At 45.0% G+C, this 17,752-nt stretch overlaps 1 protein-coding gene across 1 annotated transcript in view; it reads left to right on the top strand.

The window, feature by feature from the left end:
• LOC147634793 (uncharacterized) overlaps nt 1-13,024 on the top strand; it is a 62,594-nt gene extending 49,570 nt beyond the window's left edge. Inside the window, exon 3 of the mRNA XM_086803970.1 lies at nt 12,753-13,024. Within this exon, the coding sequence (XP_086660096.1) occupies nt 12,753-12,824 (72 nt within the window). The 3' untranslated portion in view covers nt 12,825-13,024. The remainder of the gene's footprint in view (nt 1-12,752) is intronic.
• The last annotated feature ends 4,728 nt before the right edge of the window (nt 13,025-17,752 follow it).

The following is a 17,752-nucleotide window of genomic DNA, read 5'->3' as shown; positions in this document are numbered from 1 at the left end:
CACATGCACACTAACTTTTACACACAAACCCAAACTCACACACACCCAAGTGCATCTGAATTGTGCCTCCGATTCGAAATACAGCCATAGCTTCCCCCCTACGTGATTGAGCCTGCCCGCCTCACCCTCCCTCGCTTGTGCTGCCCCCCCCCCGCCCCCCCCCCCCCCCGGCTTCTGCCTACCACTCCTGTTTTGTAGCCCTCCGTTGCTCCCCCTCGCCTTGCTCCTCCTTCGCTTTCGCCCCTACATAGCCTATGTTGTTGCCTCTTACCTGCCCCCCGTGCCCCCCCCCCCCTTCTTGTAGTACAGTGTGGACTACTCTTTTATCCGGCGGCTGTCTCATGAGGATACCAACCGGGTTATCCGGTTAGATCTTCCCAACCTCTACACCCATTGCACATGGATCACACCTCCGGAGCTCCCCATGAAGATGCACTTCTACAGAGATCACTTCCTCACACTCACTGAGGATGGATTCATCTAGCAGACGGGCTACATGAGTGTTCACATGTCCCATGCCATGCGGATTGTGATTGGCCAGATACGGGTTTCATCCCACTGCCTCAGAGTGGAGACAGGTAGAGCTGAGCACATCTTCAGAGCCAGGAAGATTGTAACTTCAGTGTTTAGCAGTCTCTGGGTCCAATGATTTGATCCGTATTTGTGGGTCGGTCAAGGCTGTGCACATCCTTTTTGACTTGGGGAGTACTCACAATTTCAGTAATGCCAAGCTTGTGTAGGAATTGGGAGTAGCGACTCAACCAAGTGTGAATTTGGCGGCGGGACATGAACAAGTCTAGAATAGACGAGTGTCCCGGTTACCTGTAGCTATTCAAAATTATACTGTGGATTTTCTTCTTATGAATCTATATAGGATAGATTTGATATTAGATAAAGAATGTTTTTTGAAGGGTCAGACCTATTTCCTTTAGTATGGGTGGTGCCCAGTTTTGTCTCAAGGGTGATTTTGTGGTATAATTTAAAATTCTGAGTATGAAGTGTTTTGATGTGTGCTTGATCTCCTTTCATCTGATGTGGATTATATTTTTCATTCAATAGTGTTAGATCCATGGGAGGCAAAGGCTTTAGAAACCATCAAAGATGACTTCTTTGATGTTTTTCATGTTGATTGTCTCATGGTCTTTCTCCCAGTAGGGCTGTTGACCATAAGATTGAACTCATTCCAGGCACAACCTATGATATTTTACCTTACGGGATGAGTCAACTGGAAGAGGATGAGATAGCTCGACAACTGTCAGAGTATATCAGGATGGGTCAGATTCGCACGAGTAAATCTCCTTGGGGGTCACCCGTGCTTTTGAAGCACAAGAATTATAGGAGTTGGTGGATGTGTGTGAATTATAAGAATTTGAACAAGGGTCCTAATAAGAAAGGGTATCCCCTCCCGAGAGCGGATGACTTGATTGATACGGTGGAAGCTCAAGGCTTCTAAGAGGGAAACCCTTCCGTTTGGGTCGCAAAAACCTTTTCGTATGCACTGGAATCGCCCAAGCCAAAGAGACTCAAGCAACGGCTCCAAACCCCCTTTCCATCCACCAACAATCAACACCTTGCTGGATTCCGACAAAGCTGCTAGAAGCTCAAGGCTTCTACGAGGGAAACCCCTCCATTTGGATCTTGAAGTCAAAGAAACCCGCACTACAAGCCTCTGCAACCATGCCATCCAGTGCTAAACTAAAGATGGATTGGAGACCTAAGGCCATGCCTCCGACACCACCCCCAAAGCTTAAGCAGGAATGGAGAGAAGTGGCTACCACCTTGATCCATGAGCTTGCGGCACCACCACCAAGCAACAAGAGCTAACACCACGCCCTGTTTCCATTCCTTTCAAAGAAGAGCCACCCATGGTGCCAAACCCCGAAAAGAGCAGCACACAAACTACTGTGGCACAACCAGGCAGTCCCAATGCTAAACCAATGGAGACCTTAAGCCATGCCTCTGACACCACCCCCATAGCTTAAGCAAGAATGGAGAGAAGTGGCTACCACCTCGATCGATGAGCCAGCAGCACCACCTTTGATGGAGTTCGACAAGTCTGTGGACACCGAGCAGCAAGAGGCAACACCACGAAGAGAGCCGCACACAGATTACTACTAGCACAACTAAGCACCATGGTCCCACAAAACCTCCGTGCACCATGCCGCAACACCAACTCGCGAGCTAGAAGGCCAAAGTTCAAGCAAGAGTACTAGAGCGAAGCTGGCAGTGGTAGCATTAAAACGTTTATCGTGGATGGGCAAGTGGTTTTTTGTCTTTGATCATTGAGCTCCCAAGGTAAACGGAAAGCCTTACGTAGCTCCTACTATCAATTGTACAAACACATACTTGGGAATGATTGAAAAACTTAAATTTAAAAACAAAAACAAAACAAAAAACCCTCCCTCTATCCATAAACACAAATACACTTGTAACAAACACAACCCAACCCCGTCTAAATTTAAAATAATATCCCCCCTCCTCTCCCCTCTCTGCGCGCACCCCCCCCCCCCTCTCTACCTTCAACACAAAACACACTCCCACATGCACACTAACTTTTACACACAAACCCAAACTCACACACACCCAAGTGCATCTGAATTGTGCCTCCGATTCGAAATACAGCCATAGCTTCCCCCCTACGTGATTGAGCCTGCCCGCCTCACCCTCCCTCGCTTGTGCTGCCCCCCCCCCCCGCCCCCCCCCCCCCCCGGCTTCTGCCTACCACTCCTGTTTTGTAGCCCTCCGTTGCTCCCCCTCGCCTTGCTCCTCCTTCGCTTTCGCCCCTCCATAGCCTATGTTGTTGCCTCTTACCTGCCCCCCGTGCCCCCCCCCCCCCCCCCCCCCCCCTTCTTGTAGTACAGTGTGGACTACTCTTTTATCCGGCGGCTGTCTCATGAGGATACCAACCGGGTTATCCGGTTAGATCTTCCCAACCTCTACACCCATTGCACATGGATCACACCTCCGGAGCTCCCCATGAAGATGCACTTCTACAGAGATCACTTCCTCACACTCACTGAGGATGGATTCATCTAGCAGACGGGCTACATGAGTGTTCACATGTCCCATGCCATGCGGATTGTGATTGGCCAGATACGGGTTTCATCCCACTGCCTCAGAGTGGAGACAGGTAGAGCTGAGCACATCTTCAGAGCCAGGAAGATTGTAACTTCAGTGTTTAGCAGTCTCTGGGTCCAATGATTTGATCCGTATTTGTGGGTCGGTCAAGGCTGTGCACATCCTTTTTGACTTGGGGAGTACTCACAATTTCAGTAATGCCAAGCTTGTGTAGGAATTGGGAGTAGCGACTCAACCAAGTGTGAATTTGGCGGCGGGACATGAACAAGTCTAGAATAGACGAGTGTCCCGGTTACCTGTAGCTATTCAAAATTATACTGTGGATTTTCTTCTTATGAATCTATATAGGATAGATTTGATATTAGATAAAGAATGTTTTTTGAAGGGTCAGACCTATTTCCTTTAGTATGGGTGGTGCCCAGTTTTGTCTCAAGGGTGATTTTGTGGTATAATTTAAAATTCTGAGTATGAAGTGTTTTGATGTGTGCTTGATCTCCTTTCATCTGATGTGGATTATATTTTTCATTCAATAGTGTTAGATCCATGGGAGGCAAAGGCTTTAGAAACCATCAAAGATGACTTCTTTGATGTTTTTCATGTTGATTGTCTCATGGTCTTTCTCCCAGTAGGGCTGTTGACCATAAGATTGAACTCATTCCAGGCACAACCTATGATATTTTACCTTACGGGATGAGTCAACTGGAAGAGGATGAGATAGCTCGACAACTGTCAGAGTATATCAGGATGGGTCAGATTCGCACGAGTAAATCTCCTTGGGGGTCACCCGTGCTTTTGAAGCACAAGAATTATAGGAGTTGGTGGATGTGTGTGAATTATAAGAATTTGAACAAGGGTCCTAATAAGAAAGGGTATCCCCTCCCGAGAGCGGATGACTTGATTGATACGGTGGAAGCTCAAGGCTTCTAAGAGGGAAACCCTTCCGTTTGGGTCGCAAAAACCTTTTCGTATGCACTGGAATCGCCCAAGCCAAAGAGACTCAAGCAACGGCTCCAAACCCCCTTTCCATCCACCAACAATCAACACCTTGCTGGATTCCGACAAAGCTGCTAGAAGCTCAAGGCTTCTACGAGGGAAACCCCTCCATTTGGATCTTGAAGTCAAAGAAACCCGCACTACAAGCCTCTGCAACCATGCCATCCAGTGCTAAACTAAAGATGGATTGGAGACCTAAGGCCATGCCTCCGACACCACCCCCAAAGCTTAAGCAGGAATGGAGAGAAGTGGCTACCACCTTGATCCATGAGCTTGCGGCACCACCACCAAGCAACAAGAGCTAACACCACGCCCTGTTTCCATTCCTTTCAAAGAAGAGCCACCCATGGTGCCAAACCCCGAAAAGAGCAGCACACAAACTACTGTGGCACAACCAGGCAGTCCCAATGCTAAACCAATGGAGACCTTAAGCCATGCCTCTGACACCACCCCCATAGCTTAAGCAAGAATGGAGAGAAGTGGCTACCACCTCGATCGATGAGCCAGCAGCACCACCTTTGATGGAGTTCGACAAGTCTGTGGACACCGAGCAGCAAGAGGCAACACCACGAAGAGAGCCGCACACAGATTACTACTAGCACAACTAAGCACCATGGTCCCACAAAACCTCCGTGCACCATGCCGCAACACCAACTCGCGAGCTAGAAGGCCAAAGTTCAAGCAAGAGTACTAGAGCGAAGCTGGCAGTGGTAGCATTAAAACGTTTATCGTGGATGGGCAAGTGGTTTTTTGTCTTTGATCATTGAGCTCCCAAGGTAAACGGAAAGCCTTACGTAGCTCCTACTATCAATTGTACAAACACATACTTGGGAATGATTGAAAAACTTAAATTTAAAAACAAAAACAAAACAAAAAACCCTCCCTCTATCCATAAACACAAATACACTTGTAACAAACACAACCCAACCCCGTCTAAATTTAAAATAATATCCCCCCTCCTCTCCCCTCTCTGCGCGCACCCCCCCCCCCTCTCTACCTTCAACACAAAACACACTCCCACATGCACACTAACTTTTACACACAAACCCAAACTCACACACACCCAAGTGCATCTGAATTGTGCCTCCGATTCGAAATACAGCCATAGCTTCCCCCCTACGTGATTGAGCCTGCCCGCCTCACCCTCCCTCGCTTGTGCTGCCCCCCCCCCCGCCCCCCCCCCGTCTTCTGCCTACCACTCCTGTTTTGTAGCCCTCCCTCGCTCCCCCTCGCCTTGCTCCTCCTTCGCTTTCGCCCCTACATAGCCTATGTTGTTGCCTCTTACCTGCCCCCCGTGCCCCCCCCCCCCCCCCCTTCTTGTAGTACAGTGTGGACTACTCTTTTATCCGGCGGCTGTCTCATGAGGATACCAACCGGGTTATCCGGTTAGATCTTCCCAACCTCTACACCCATTGCACATGGATCACACCTCCGGAGCTCCCCATGAAGATGCACTTCTACAGAGATCACTTCCTCACACTCACTGAGGATGGATTCATCTAGCAGACGGGCTACATGAGTGTTCACATGTCCCATGCCATGCGGATTGTGATTGGCCAGATACGGGTTTCATCCCACTGCCTCAGAGTGGAGACAGGTAGAGCTGAGCACATCTTCAGAGCCAGGAAGCTCAAACGGAGACCCAGAGAGGAGAGGATCTGCCGATTATGCCACACAGAGGTTGAGACGGAGGAGCACTACATATGCCGTTGCCCAGTATACTATGAGATCCGCAGGAGGTTTCACTGTCTATTTCGTGAGGGATTTGGTCCACTCTCCAGGATCATTGACTTCCAGGACCAGCATTGCCTAGGCCTCTTCCTGCTTGAGCTCCGCAGACACAGGGACACCTTCTTGAGAGAGCTTCGGCCCCAGCCACCCCGCCCCCTCCCTCGCCAGCCAACCATCACCAGTTTCTTCCGGACCTAGGAGGTGGAGGACACCGACATAGTGGATCTTGTGGACCCTCCACAAGTTGCTCTGGACCTACCTTGCCCGAGAGGAGTTACCTCAGACCAAGCCTCCTCACTCCAGCGTGCCCGACGCCCTTGGCCCCCTCGTCGGCCACGATCACCTCATCAACTCCAAATCTAGGACATGCTCCACCGCCATCGAGCTAAACTTTCCACGTGACATAGCTGAGGGAGACCTCTCGACCATACTCACTAGCCCCATGCTTGATATTTTGGAGAGTGGTATACCATCTACTTGGAGCTGATGTTGCTTTCATGTTTCTCTGTTCTTAGTATTCCCTTTCCATGGACAGTTTTGTATCACCCAGTGAGATATCTATGTTTATGTTTTCTTTCTGTTTTATTTTCCATTCCATGATGAGATATGCCATGGACATTATTGTATCACTTTGGTCTCATAGGCCCATTGGGTCTTTAGTAGACGCTTAGTGTATCTTTCTTTCTACTGTCTTGTTGGTTAGGTGCTTTTAGCTTTCGGGGTTTTTATCTTTGGCAAGTTTTGGCAACTTCTGTTCTTGAACCCCCAAGAGGACTCCATGTTAGCCGCTCCGTCATCCTCGACCAAGGTGCCGTCCCTTGCCTCTCCTTTGCAGACGAGGATCTCCCGCTTCTCGCTTCTTTAGAGGCCTCCACCTTGGTATGCAAGATTGTGGGTAGCCACCCGACATGTGGACAGTTTAGAGATGTGTTAACAGGCAAGCCTTCTCACAGCGTGCCTGGAAAGTTCACTGACATTCATTCCTTGGAGCGTGGCTACTATTAGGTTGCGTTCGATTCGCCTGTAGCTTCGGATAGTCTTGCAACTGAGCCTTGTCGCAGTGTACGGACCAAGCCTTCTTTGCGAGGTGGTAGCATAGCTTCGACCCGACATCTGACCCTTTGGTTGGCGTCTCAGGCTATCCTGTGAGATAGTCTGCTTTCTAGGTCTTAGGAGAGGAATACCTTCCTCTCTTGTTGGTGATAGGTGGTGCTATTGGGAGAGTGATGGAATCCCCCCCAACCATAGCTTCGGTTCTTGCACGGACGGCTGGGATTCCATCCTTGCGTATTTGCATTGCCTCTTCGGAGTTAGTGCCTCACACCATTTCACTCCCTAGTATGCAGGGGGACCCTATTTTGTAGAGAGTTGAGTACTTTGGGCTCCCAGGGCAATGTTTCATTTATCGACAAGTGGGAGACCTCGCTAGAGCTTGTCCTCGTTGGCAGTCTAGGAGGCCGCCTCTAGTTGCCCCCCCCCCCCCCCCCCCCCCCCCGTACTAGAGCACTGGGATTCAATCTCGGTTGAGACCGGCACAGGAGAGTGGCAGACTACTAGCCCGAGGAGGAAGTGTCGGCACGTGCCAAGCTAGCCAGATCTAGGAGCATACGGTTGGGTCAAAGAACCGTTACGAGCATTTATCTCAGTAGCCCCCCCCGACGGTGATGGGGCCCTCTCGGTACCTTGAAGAACCCCCCCCCCCCCCCCCCCCGTGGCCCGACAACCGCTCCAATTCTTCTGGTTGCAGCTCCCTCTGTTCCGGCTGTACCAAAACCCCCTCCTCCCCCCCTTCCCCCTCTGCAGAGCACTCCCGCCACCCTCAGACCGCGCCAGACCCGGAACCAGTAGAGATGACCATTGTTGCCTCTTCGGTGCAAGCTTTCCCTCTTGAGTTGCCAGGTGGCTCCCTCAGGGTGCCGGGTAGTCAGTTCACTACAGCTTTTTCCGATGTCAGAAGAGTGCACCAACTCCATGGATTGCGTCTTCCCATCCATGTGCAAGAGGAGCTACTTTATTCCGAGTGACACCATACCTGTCGGGGGACGAGGGAAACCATAGCATAATTAGGTTTTGGGAAAAGTTACTTTTGCAATTCCATCTGCTTCATTTACAAGCTTCAGCATTCCTCTAGAGATTCACAAAGGTGATTCAGATCTTTTGTCATGCATCCGGTGTGTAGATCAACTGGCACAAGTGTGGATTTTGGGTTGGCTCATCGCCCGTCCCAACTTGGTGTCGAGTTGAGGCTTTTCAGCTAGTGGGTCGTGAGGGGCACTCAAGTTCTCATAGAGATGCGGGCACGTGGCTTTAGCCCAGCATTTGAGGACAGATTTACAGCTAGTCTCTTGCGTGCTTGGGATCATCTCAGGTTGGCCCTTAGGCAGACAGTTTAAGTAGTCTTCGAGGAGCATCTCCGACAGCCTTTGATCTGGAACCCCATGTTCTGTCTGCCTAGTGATCACATGCTCGGGGCTCGTCTTTGAGTACGGGTCTCGCTAGGTCACTTGGAGATTGGCTCACATTGAAATAATAGCCCTCAGAGGCCTAGGAGAGGGGCCTTACCAGGATCCAAGGCAGAGACACACTTAGCCTCAACATCGACGACTCCATATGGAGTGACTGGCCCTTATACCGGACTCTCCTCCCCCGGAGTGGCTGGGAGTGTTCACCAGGCACGATATACCCCTGGCAGTTCATGGCAAGAATACGAGCTCCGCCTTACTCACCTTCTCTATTGAGCTTCATGGCAAATTGGAGCGAGCGGAGACCCCCTTAGAGGATTTCAGGGGATGCACCTTGCAGAGGGTAAGGGTGATTGTTTTTCATGCACATGAGTGGCACATCGACCCTCCACCGGCCAAGGTGGCTAGAGAGACTCTAGCGGTTATGGATTTGGGAGAGCCAACCTCTCACGAGTCTCTAGTGGGACCCAAGAGAGTGGACACAGCATGATCTAGAGGATAGTGAGGAGATGCCTGGCACCCCCTTTTTTGCTTATACTGCATGGCTAGGCCGTAGGATTCAAATGTTAGAGGTTGAGGGAACTCCAGCAGAAGCAGCAGGACACTGGCAGTCCCATGGCCTCCCGCCACACTTCTCCCAGATTTCTAGAAACTGTTGTGGGATAGTTTTTGGCCACAAAAGATCACTCTCTTCATGTGTCAGCTGGCACATTTGAGCTTTGCAATTGGCACTTGGTCAGCCATTGGGGGTAGACCAACATTATGTTAGAGGTGTGGCCATCCCCCAGGAGTCTCAGTGTCATTGTCTTTGGGATTGCCCGAAGGCTTAGCATGTTTGGCAGAGGATCCTACGCATTTTCACTATGGATCAGGCCCTCGCCCATTGTTACGTGGGGCACATTTGCTTGGACCATTGAAGCTGCGATCGTCATGCCATAAGGTGGGGGACTAGCCCTTCAGGTCTCTCAGCTTCGTATTTCTGCAGTCCCAGTTCTAGCTCCTCCTCCGGGTCGCTGGACTCTAGATTCTAGCCAGAGTATAGTTGCATGGCATATATGGAGAGCTTGATGCAACGAAGCCATTGAAGGCACCCTCACCCAGCCAACGGAGTCTATCCGAAGCATCTGGCTGGATACCGAAGCATCTGGCTGGATATCATTCATACCCTCCATGGTTAGTGGGGGCAGCTTCAGGGTGGCTCCGAGTCCCGACCACATGCAAAAGCATCGGAAGGCCTTCTGAGGATCTAGTGTCACGGTCCCTTTCTTACACACAGTGGTGGTGAGCCCACTTGGCATTATAGACCACCTGTGTGGTTGTTTCCCCCTCCCCCGCCTAAGCGAGGAAAGGGGCACTTCAAAGCAAAGCGTCCCATCGTAGCTACCCGGAATCTGCAAACCATACCGACATTGTATGAGACAGCCTTCTCCTCCTAGAGCGGCCAGCGGAGGAGAAGAGCATCCTTCACTTTTATGCATCTTGACTCTCGATTCCCATTTGGGGATGAGTTTGTAATTAGCCATTCTAGTTGTTTAATCGGTGACTAATAGAAGGATCTTTTTCTCGGGGCAGGGGCGGGGAACTCACACGGCAATGAGGTGATAGCTAAAGTGCTAAAGGTGCTTGCTAGGATCAGGAGGTCTTGAGCTCAAAACCCCTCAAGGTGCTTCCTCGGCGGCATCGCCTATTGGCAGATAAAAAGCGTGCAAAAGACAATAACTACAGGTGGATCTTGGGCCTAAAGCCAGTTGAAAAAAAAAAAAAAAACTCACACACACACTCTTATACACAAAAAAAACACACACAACTCATCCAAACTGTCACCATCTAGTTGTCAAGTGGTTTTCCCCTATTTTGTGCCAAGGTAAGAGAGGCCAGGGAGCTTCGTGTCGCCCAGACTAAGGCCAGGAGTTTGGTCACATACGGGAAGTCAGGCCTCGTGTCGCCCGTAGTGTGGCCAAGATGTGGAACCCACTGTGAGGTTCCCAGTCACACTGAGCTAGTTCCGTTGTCAAGAGGACCTACTATTTATAGGTTCCAGGAACGGAAGATATATCCATTGCATAATGCAAATGCACGCATCTCTGCCTGCTTGAAATTGTGTTCGCGTGACGTGTTTTCGTGTGACTGCCTGCTATGACGTGTCCAGTTCACGGGCAGGGGATGCGCACCCATGAACCATGTCAATGCCTTGTATTCTAGCATGGTTTATTACATGTGAATAAGTGGTAAGTATTAATCTAGACCTTTATTCTTTATTGTAAAGGTTTTATAACCTTTACTGTTCACATTCATTAAATTAGGCACGAGTGCCCGGGGCCCAATAGATCTTTGTGTGGGCTTCCCCAACCTGTTACATACTGAAACCCTACTGTACCTTCCCTCTACATGCTGAAACCCTAACTGTACTTGCGAGTACATGATGAAACCCTATTGTACTTACAAGTACATGTTGAAACCCTAGCTGTACTTGCAAGTACATGAAAAATCCTATTGTACGAGCAAGTACATGCTGAAAACCTACTGTACCGGCAAGTACCTCCTGAATATCATCCTAGATCTAGAGTACTAGATGTACATGCTGTGAACTGGCACCAAGTGTACTTGCTTGAGTACTTGCTATTAACACTGCGTGCCAGTACCTGTTCGTGTACTTGTACGTGTTTGTGTACTCGTGTGGGGAAGGCTTGAGCCACGGTCTCTTAGGGTGTGAGCCAGGAGCGCCTACTTGTGCATGGTCTTGGAACAACAATTTTGTGTTCACCTCCCTCCAGGTGCATGAGATTGGTGGCCATGCTACTTTGACTCATTCGACGAGTCTGGCATTGACGGTCTCCTACACTTTTGTTTGGGTAGCTTGTCTTCATGCTTGCATTGCATTCGATTATCTCGTAGGCATGCGTTTAAATACTCCAATAATATACTTCAGTATGAAGGGGGGGTCGGCCCGTTTGTGGCCCCAGTGGTGGTATACTGTACAGTGCCCGTCTCTTTTGCGGATTATCTTGTGTAGTGATGTATCATTCAATTGTTTTGTGCAATGTGGCTTTTACATTTTAACATATTATTCACGAGACGGTGCTACAAGGACATTCACACCTAGCTCGTGTAGTTACAACCCCCCTTCAGCTGTTAGAAAAGCAACACATACCCAGTGATGAGGATGATGTTCTCATAAGTGAAAGCCCTCAAGTGGCTTTGATACCAATTGAAACTGCCCCATACAAACATGCTAGAACAAACACATAGAAGATGGTGCCTAGCCTCAAAATGCACACCAGACATTACAGCCAATTGGGCCCGTAAGTTGTAACAGAAGCTAAAGGCTGAGGTGGCAGATTAAAGGGCGTGCAAGCTCTAAAACCCTTGAGTGGCATGCCGGGATTTTTATTTTTTTTGGGGTGTAGGGGGGGCTTGAGCTTCCAAGCTGAGCGGCTTGATTCTCACGGAGGCTCATGATCCATGAGGCTAATTTTTCTGTTTGCAAGAAATATATATAACTTAGTTTCAAGGAGAAACCATATGCTAAGTATGGCACCTATGGTATGTGTATGGTATGAGTAAAGTATTGAACTTCGTGGTTTTGCACGTCAGGATGTTAATTTAATTTTGTTTTAAATATTTGAAATAAAAATGAATATCTAAATTCGTAACCTTAAAAAGATCAAGCTTTAGAAATTTGGAATTTGGGGAAATCGGGAAAAATTTGGAGATTAGAATCAGGGGGAAATAGAGAAAGTTGAGCCAATTTGGGGTAAATAGAGGAAATTAAAGAATCTATGGGAAATTTGGAAAATTGGGGGAACTGGTGAAGTGAGATCGGGTAATGGAAATTTAAAGGAAAAAAAGTGTAATGGGATTATAAAAAAAAAGGTTGGTAGATACGGGTTTTAAGGATTTTGGGAAAGAAGAGGGAAAGAAAAAGATGAGATGGAGGAGAGAGGAGAAAGAAGAAAAGAGAAAGAAGGGGAAGGGGAAGGGGGGTAGTTCTGACAGTGGAGGTCCTAGAGGAGTCGTCATGGGCTGAAGGCTGATAGTGGGAGGATAAAGGTGGGTATAGGAAGGTTGCGCTTTGATGTTGAGAAGAAAAGTGATTTGTCTTGGAATTTCTCTCACACACACACACACACACACACAGCTCTTCCCCCTTTTCCCTGGGTACCCCCTTCTGACTTGAATACGGAGCCCTTAATGCATTTGGAATCAACCATGCTTAGTCTCATATGATTGCATTCTGTGGATAGTTATGATTGGTTCTTGAATGACTTAGGCAATGACCATAGTGGACATGACCATGGAGGTTTAGGATCACACTGATCCATGAAGACTAGCAGGGTGTTAGCAAAGCTTTAGTTCAGTAAAACAGTCTCTTTTTCAAGTAATATTGAGATGTGGTTGGATTGGCAAGCTTTTTGGAAGGACCTTGGAATAACAGTTATGTTATAATGACTCACCTGAGCACTTTTTTTCCGTTCTACATGATGACAGGCTATGCAAGAAAAAATGGATATTAACTCCTTTGAGTACAAGAAGATACCAAGGCCAGAGATGAAAGATTAATCATTTTTGCAACTAGATAGAACATTGTAGTGGTCTACTTTTGAGCTTGTCTAGTCTCATTTGGAATGTGTGTATTTCTCGGTGCAATATGGTCTTTGGCGTTTCTCAAGGTGTAGTGGTATGTTGTTGTGAGACTTCACTTTCCAACCTCAGAACCTTCTCAAAAGAAAACTATTTAAAAATGTTGATTTTTGAAGCTACTTGATGAAAGATAGGGATGCTTTAAGATGAGTTATCTTCTTAAATTCTTATCTTATGTACAAATTGCAAGTGGTTCTTTTTTAGATTTTACTCATTGTTTGGCAAATTAAAAAAACTGTACTTGAAAACAAAGTTGTTAAACAAGATCTACCCTTTAAAATGATCTTTTAAATTTTAAAACATGTCCTGCAAGTTGGTAACTTGGTATCCCCATACACTTGCACATGCGCTACTGAAAATTTGTCAACATAGAGTGGCATCAGAGGCAAATATGTAAAACAAATGTGTTTGTGTGAATGCCTTGTATTCTAACATGATTTGTGGCATGTGAACAGGTGGTAAGTATTAATCTAGACCTTTATTCTTTATAGTAAAGGTTTTATAACCTGTATTGTTCACATTCATTAAAGTTGGGCATGGGGCACTGACCAGTGTTTGGGGCCCAATAAATCTCGTGTGGGCTTCCCGCCTAGCTCATGAGCTGATAAACTTCCATGAGGCTAAATTTTCTTTTAAATATGTGTTCACATGAGATCCTTTTGCCACGTGTAAATGACTGTTTGCAAGGAATTTATAACTTAGTTTCAAGGAGAAACCATATGCTAAGTATGGTGTATGGTATGAGTGAAGTATTGAACTTTGTGGTTTTGCATGTGAGGATGTTAATTTAATTAAAAAAATTATTTGAATATCTAAATTCATAACCTTAAAAGATCAAGATTAGGGGGTGGGGGTGGTGGGGGCTTGATTCTCGCCTAGCTTATGAGCTAATAAACTTCCATGAGGCTAAATTTTCTTTTAAATATGCGTTTACATGAGATCCTTTTGCCACGTGTTAATGATTGTTTGCAAGGAATTTATAACTTAGTTTCAAGGAGAAACCATATGCTAAGTATGGTGTATCGTATGAGTGAAGTATTGAACTTTGTGGTTTTACATGTCAGGATGTTAATTTAATTAAAAATATTATTTGAATATAAAAACGAATATCTAAATTCATAACCTTGAAAGATCAAGATTAAAACAATTATTCTTGGTGTAGGAAGGTTGCGCTTTGATGTTGAGAAGAAAAGGGGTTTGTCTTGGAATTTCACACACACACACAATTCCTCCTCCTCTCCCCCCTTTTCCTTGGGTATCCCCTTCTGACTTGAATATGGAGCTCGTAATGTGTTTGGGATCAACCATGCTTAGTTTCATATAATTGCATATTGTGGATAGTTATGATGGGTTCTTGAATGACTTAGTCAATGACCATAGTGGACATGACCATTGAGGTTAGGATCACAGAGTCTCGACTGATCCATCAAGACTCGTAGGGTGTTAGCAAAGCTTTAGTCCAATAAAACAATCTCTTTTGCAAGTAATATTGAGATGTGATTGGATTGGCAAACTTTTTGGAAGGACCTTGGAATAATAGTTATGCTATAATGATTCACCTGAACACTTTTTGTCCATTCTACATAATGACAGGCTATGCAAGAAAAAATGGATATTAACTCCTTTGAATACAAGAAGATACCAATGCCACACATGAAAGATTAATCATTTTTGCAACTAGATAGAACATTGTGGTAGTCTACTTTTGAGCTTGTCTAGTCACATTTGGAATGTGTGTATTTCTCGGCGAGATGGCATGCAATATGGTCTTTGGTGTGCTTGAAGGCATAGTGGTATGTTGTGAGACTTCACTTTCCAACCTTTGAACCTTCTCAAAAGATAACTATTCAAAAATGTTGATTTTTGAAGTTACTTGATGAAGGATGTGGATGCTTTAAGATGAGTTATCTTCTTAAATTCTAATCTTATGTACAAATTGTAAGTGGTTATCTTTTAGATTTTACTCATTGTTTGGCAAATTTAAAAATTGAACTTGAAAACAAAGTTATTAAACAAGATCTACCCTTTAAAACGATCTTTTAAATCTGAGAACATGTTTTGCAAGTTTGTAACTTGGTATCCCCATACACTTGCGCATGGGCTACTGAAAATTTGTCAACGTGGAGTGGAAACAAGGGCAAATATGGAAAACAAATGTGTTCTAATTGAAAATGTGCAATCTTAATCATTACTTAAAAACGTTTTTAATACTAATGGCTTCTCGACCTTTAAAAAATCATTCCTTGTGATAGAAGCAGATTAAGACCAAGAAGAGTACACAAAGCTGGATCTAATAGAATCTACGTAGGCTCATGCTAGCTCCTTAGCAAGAGAGAGAGATCTCCTTTTTTGGGTGCTGGTCATGCCCCTTTGTTGTACCATTTCGTTTTGGTAAAGAAAAAAATGAGAAATCAAGCGGCGTTATGCTAGCTGATTATCGAGAGAGAGAGAGAGAGAGAGAGAGATCTCCTTTTTCTAGCTGCTAGGTTGTGCCTATTGTTTAATTTATGGGATTTCTTTTTTTACTCATTGTTGGCTCCTATTCACATTTATGTATAGTTCTTTCTCACAAGCCTTAATGTAAAGGTGGCTTGTCATGTCATCACACAAGAATTCTACATTGATCAAAGATGTTCTACATGTGCGGTGGTTTTGTTTGACCCATTGTCACGCTAGAGATGGAGAACTGTATGTGCTAAATAAAGTCACGCAAAAGCCATTTGCCTTTAGTTAAAGGATTATGTTTATAGACATTGAGTAGATTCAATTAAGCATATAATGTCGGAGCTCATCACAAGACCCACCTTAACCAAGAGGTCATGGGTTTGAGCCTTGACATCATGGTCCACATCAACTTGGGTAGGATCCACATAGGCCCAAATGCCACCTCACCTTGCCACCTCCATCCTCCCCGGCACCATGGTCAATCTAGTTGACTTTTCACCTCATCATCTTAGTCATCATTAATGCCATGCCATCTTCCCACCTTTGCATGCCACCTCACACTTGGTGACATGGCATGCCACATCATGGAATGTCATGTCATGTACCCTTCCACATTATCCATCCATATGTCAACCATGTAGACATAGAGAGGAGTAGCAACATCAGTTTCATAGTGGTGCCATGTGGCAAGTGGCAGGATGTCTCCCTTCTCATTTCTCATTTTTTAATATTTAAAAATTATTTACTTTTTAATTTATTGTATATTTTTCTTTTGAAGATAGCATCATACATGAGAAATATACATAGAATAAAAAATAAATATAAAATTTCAAAGAATAAAATATCTAATTTAAAAATATTTAAAATATTAAAATTATTAATTTTAAAATTTATTTTTTAAAAATTAAAAATAGAATAAATTTTTTAAAAGTCCATGTTATTTCATTTTAAAAAGGTAACAATTTTTAGTTTAGTATTTTATACAGATATTATTTTTATAGAAAAAACCTTTGAATTAAATTTAAAAAAACACATTATGCTTACCTATCTCTTTTTAATATATCTTTACAGTCTTTCTTTTTAAAAAAACACACCTTATGGAAGAAAATGTAGTTATATTATCAAAATAAAGATAAATTTTATTTTTTAAATTTATGTTTAGATATGATAAATATATAAATATATAAATGTTTATTTTAATAATATGTTTTTATTTATCTATATATTTATCTTAATTATCCAATCAATCATGTACTATTTAGAAAGGAAATCCAATGAAATGTGAGATGGATAAGCTAATTTTCCTATATAAGCACACATCTCTAGTACTATCTTACCATTGAGCCCTCATAATTTTTCTCTCTTAGCTTCTTTGAGGATGGGTTCTCAAAGTCATAGGAGTCAAAAACGTGATAAGACTAGACTTTTACATTCTCTCGTTCACCAAGCTCAAGAGGAGGAAAGGAAAATGATAGCTCGTGAGAGAAAAGGAGGGTGGAGCAACATGTCCTATTAGTAACGATCCAAGCCTTGCTCCCCTCCTCTTCCTCTTGCTGCACCCTCTTCTCCACTATCTCTTAGTTTAGATAATCCACATGAACCACCCCTTCCTTGCATAAGATACCCCTCTCCCCCCCTCTCTTTGATAAGAACCAACTCCCTCCTCGGGGCCTCAATAGTCATAAATGTTGTCCATGGGCATGGTCCATTGGCCTTAGGCCCATCATTCATATGAGACCATTTCACTTTGTTACAAACCATCCCCACCCAAAAGGTTTTGTCCTCGAAATCATTGATATGTACAATTACAATCCTCATGGATAGAGTATATGTCAATGGACTCATGTCAAACTTGAAGCTCATGTCACACCATGTATGGGAGCCCAAAATCGCATGTATATGGTTGTAAACTACTCAATAAGACCTCAAAACAAGCCATAACATCTACCCCATAATGGCATGAGAACCTTGAGTAGCTTCCAATCAATATGCATCCAATTTTCAAGGGTGTAGGGCTGTCCATAGTGAATTTATAGGAATTTTCAGTAAGTTAATTCATTGTTCATGACCCTCGTTGGACTTCCAAAATGCATCCAGCAATCCTTCAAATCCTTAGGTGGGTTGCCTCGCCATTTGACCAAGTATTCCACTAATGTACGGTTGTGAAGAACTCTTTCTCTTGTACCCAAAATTGCTTCCGACACATACTCAATCATTTCTCCTCATTCACTAGAGGTAATTCATCTTGCACAAATACCTCCAGCTCAAGGTAAGCTTTAAGATGTGACACATGGAATACATCATGAATCTTTGAGGTTGATGGAAGTGCCAATTGATAAGCAACGTCACCAACGTGCCTCACCACCTTGTATGGCCGATAGTAGCGATTAGCTAACTTGGTA

This window comes from Cibotium barometz, chromosome 10 (genome assembly GCF_041138505.1).
Source record: "Cibotium barometz isolate CiBa-2024 chromosome 10, ASM4113850v1, whole genome shotgun sequence".
Taxonomy (NCBI): domain Eukaryota; kingdom Viridiplantae; phylum Streptophyta; class Polypodiopsida; order Cyatheales; family Cibotiaceae; genus Cibotium; species Cibotium barometz.
The sequence above is the reverse complement of the archived record's forward strand: the minus strand, read 5'-3'. Positions and strand labels throughout refer to the sequence as shown.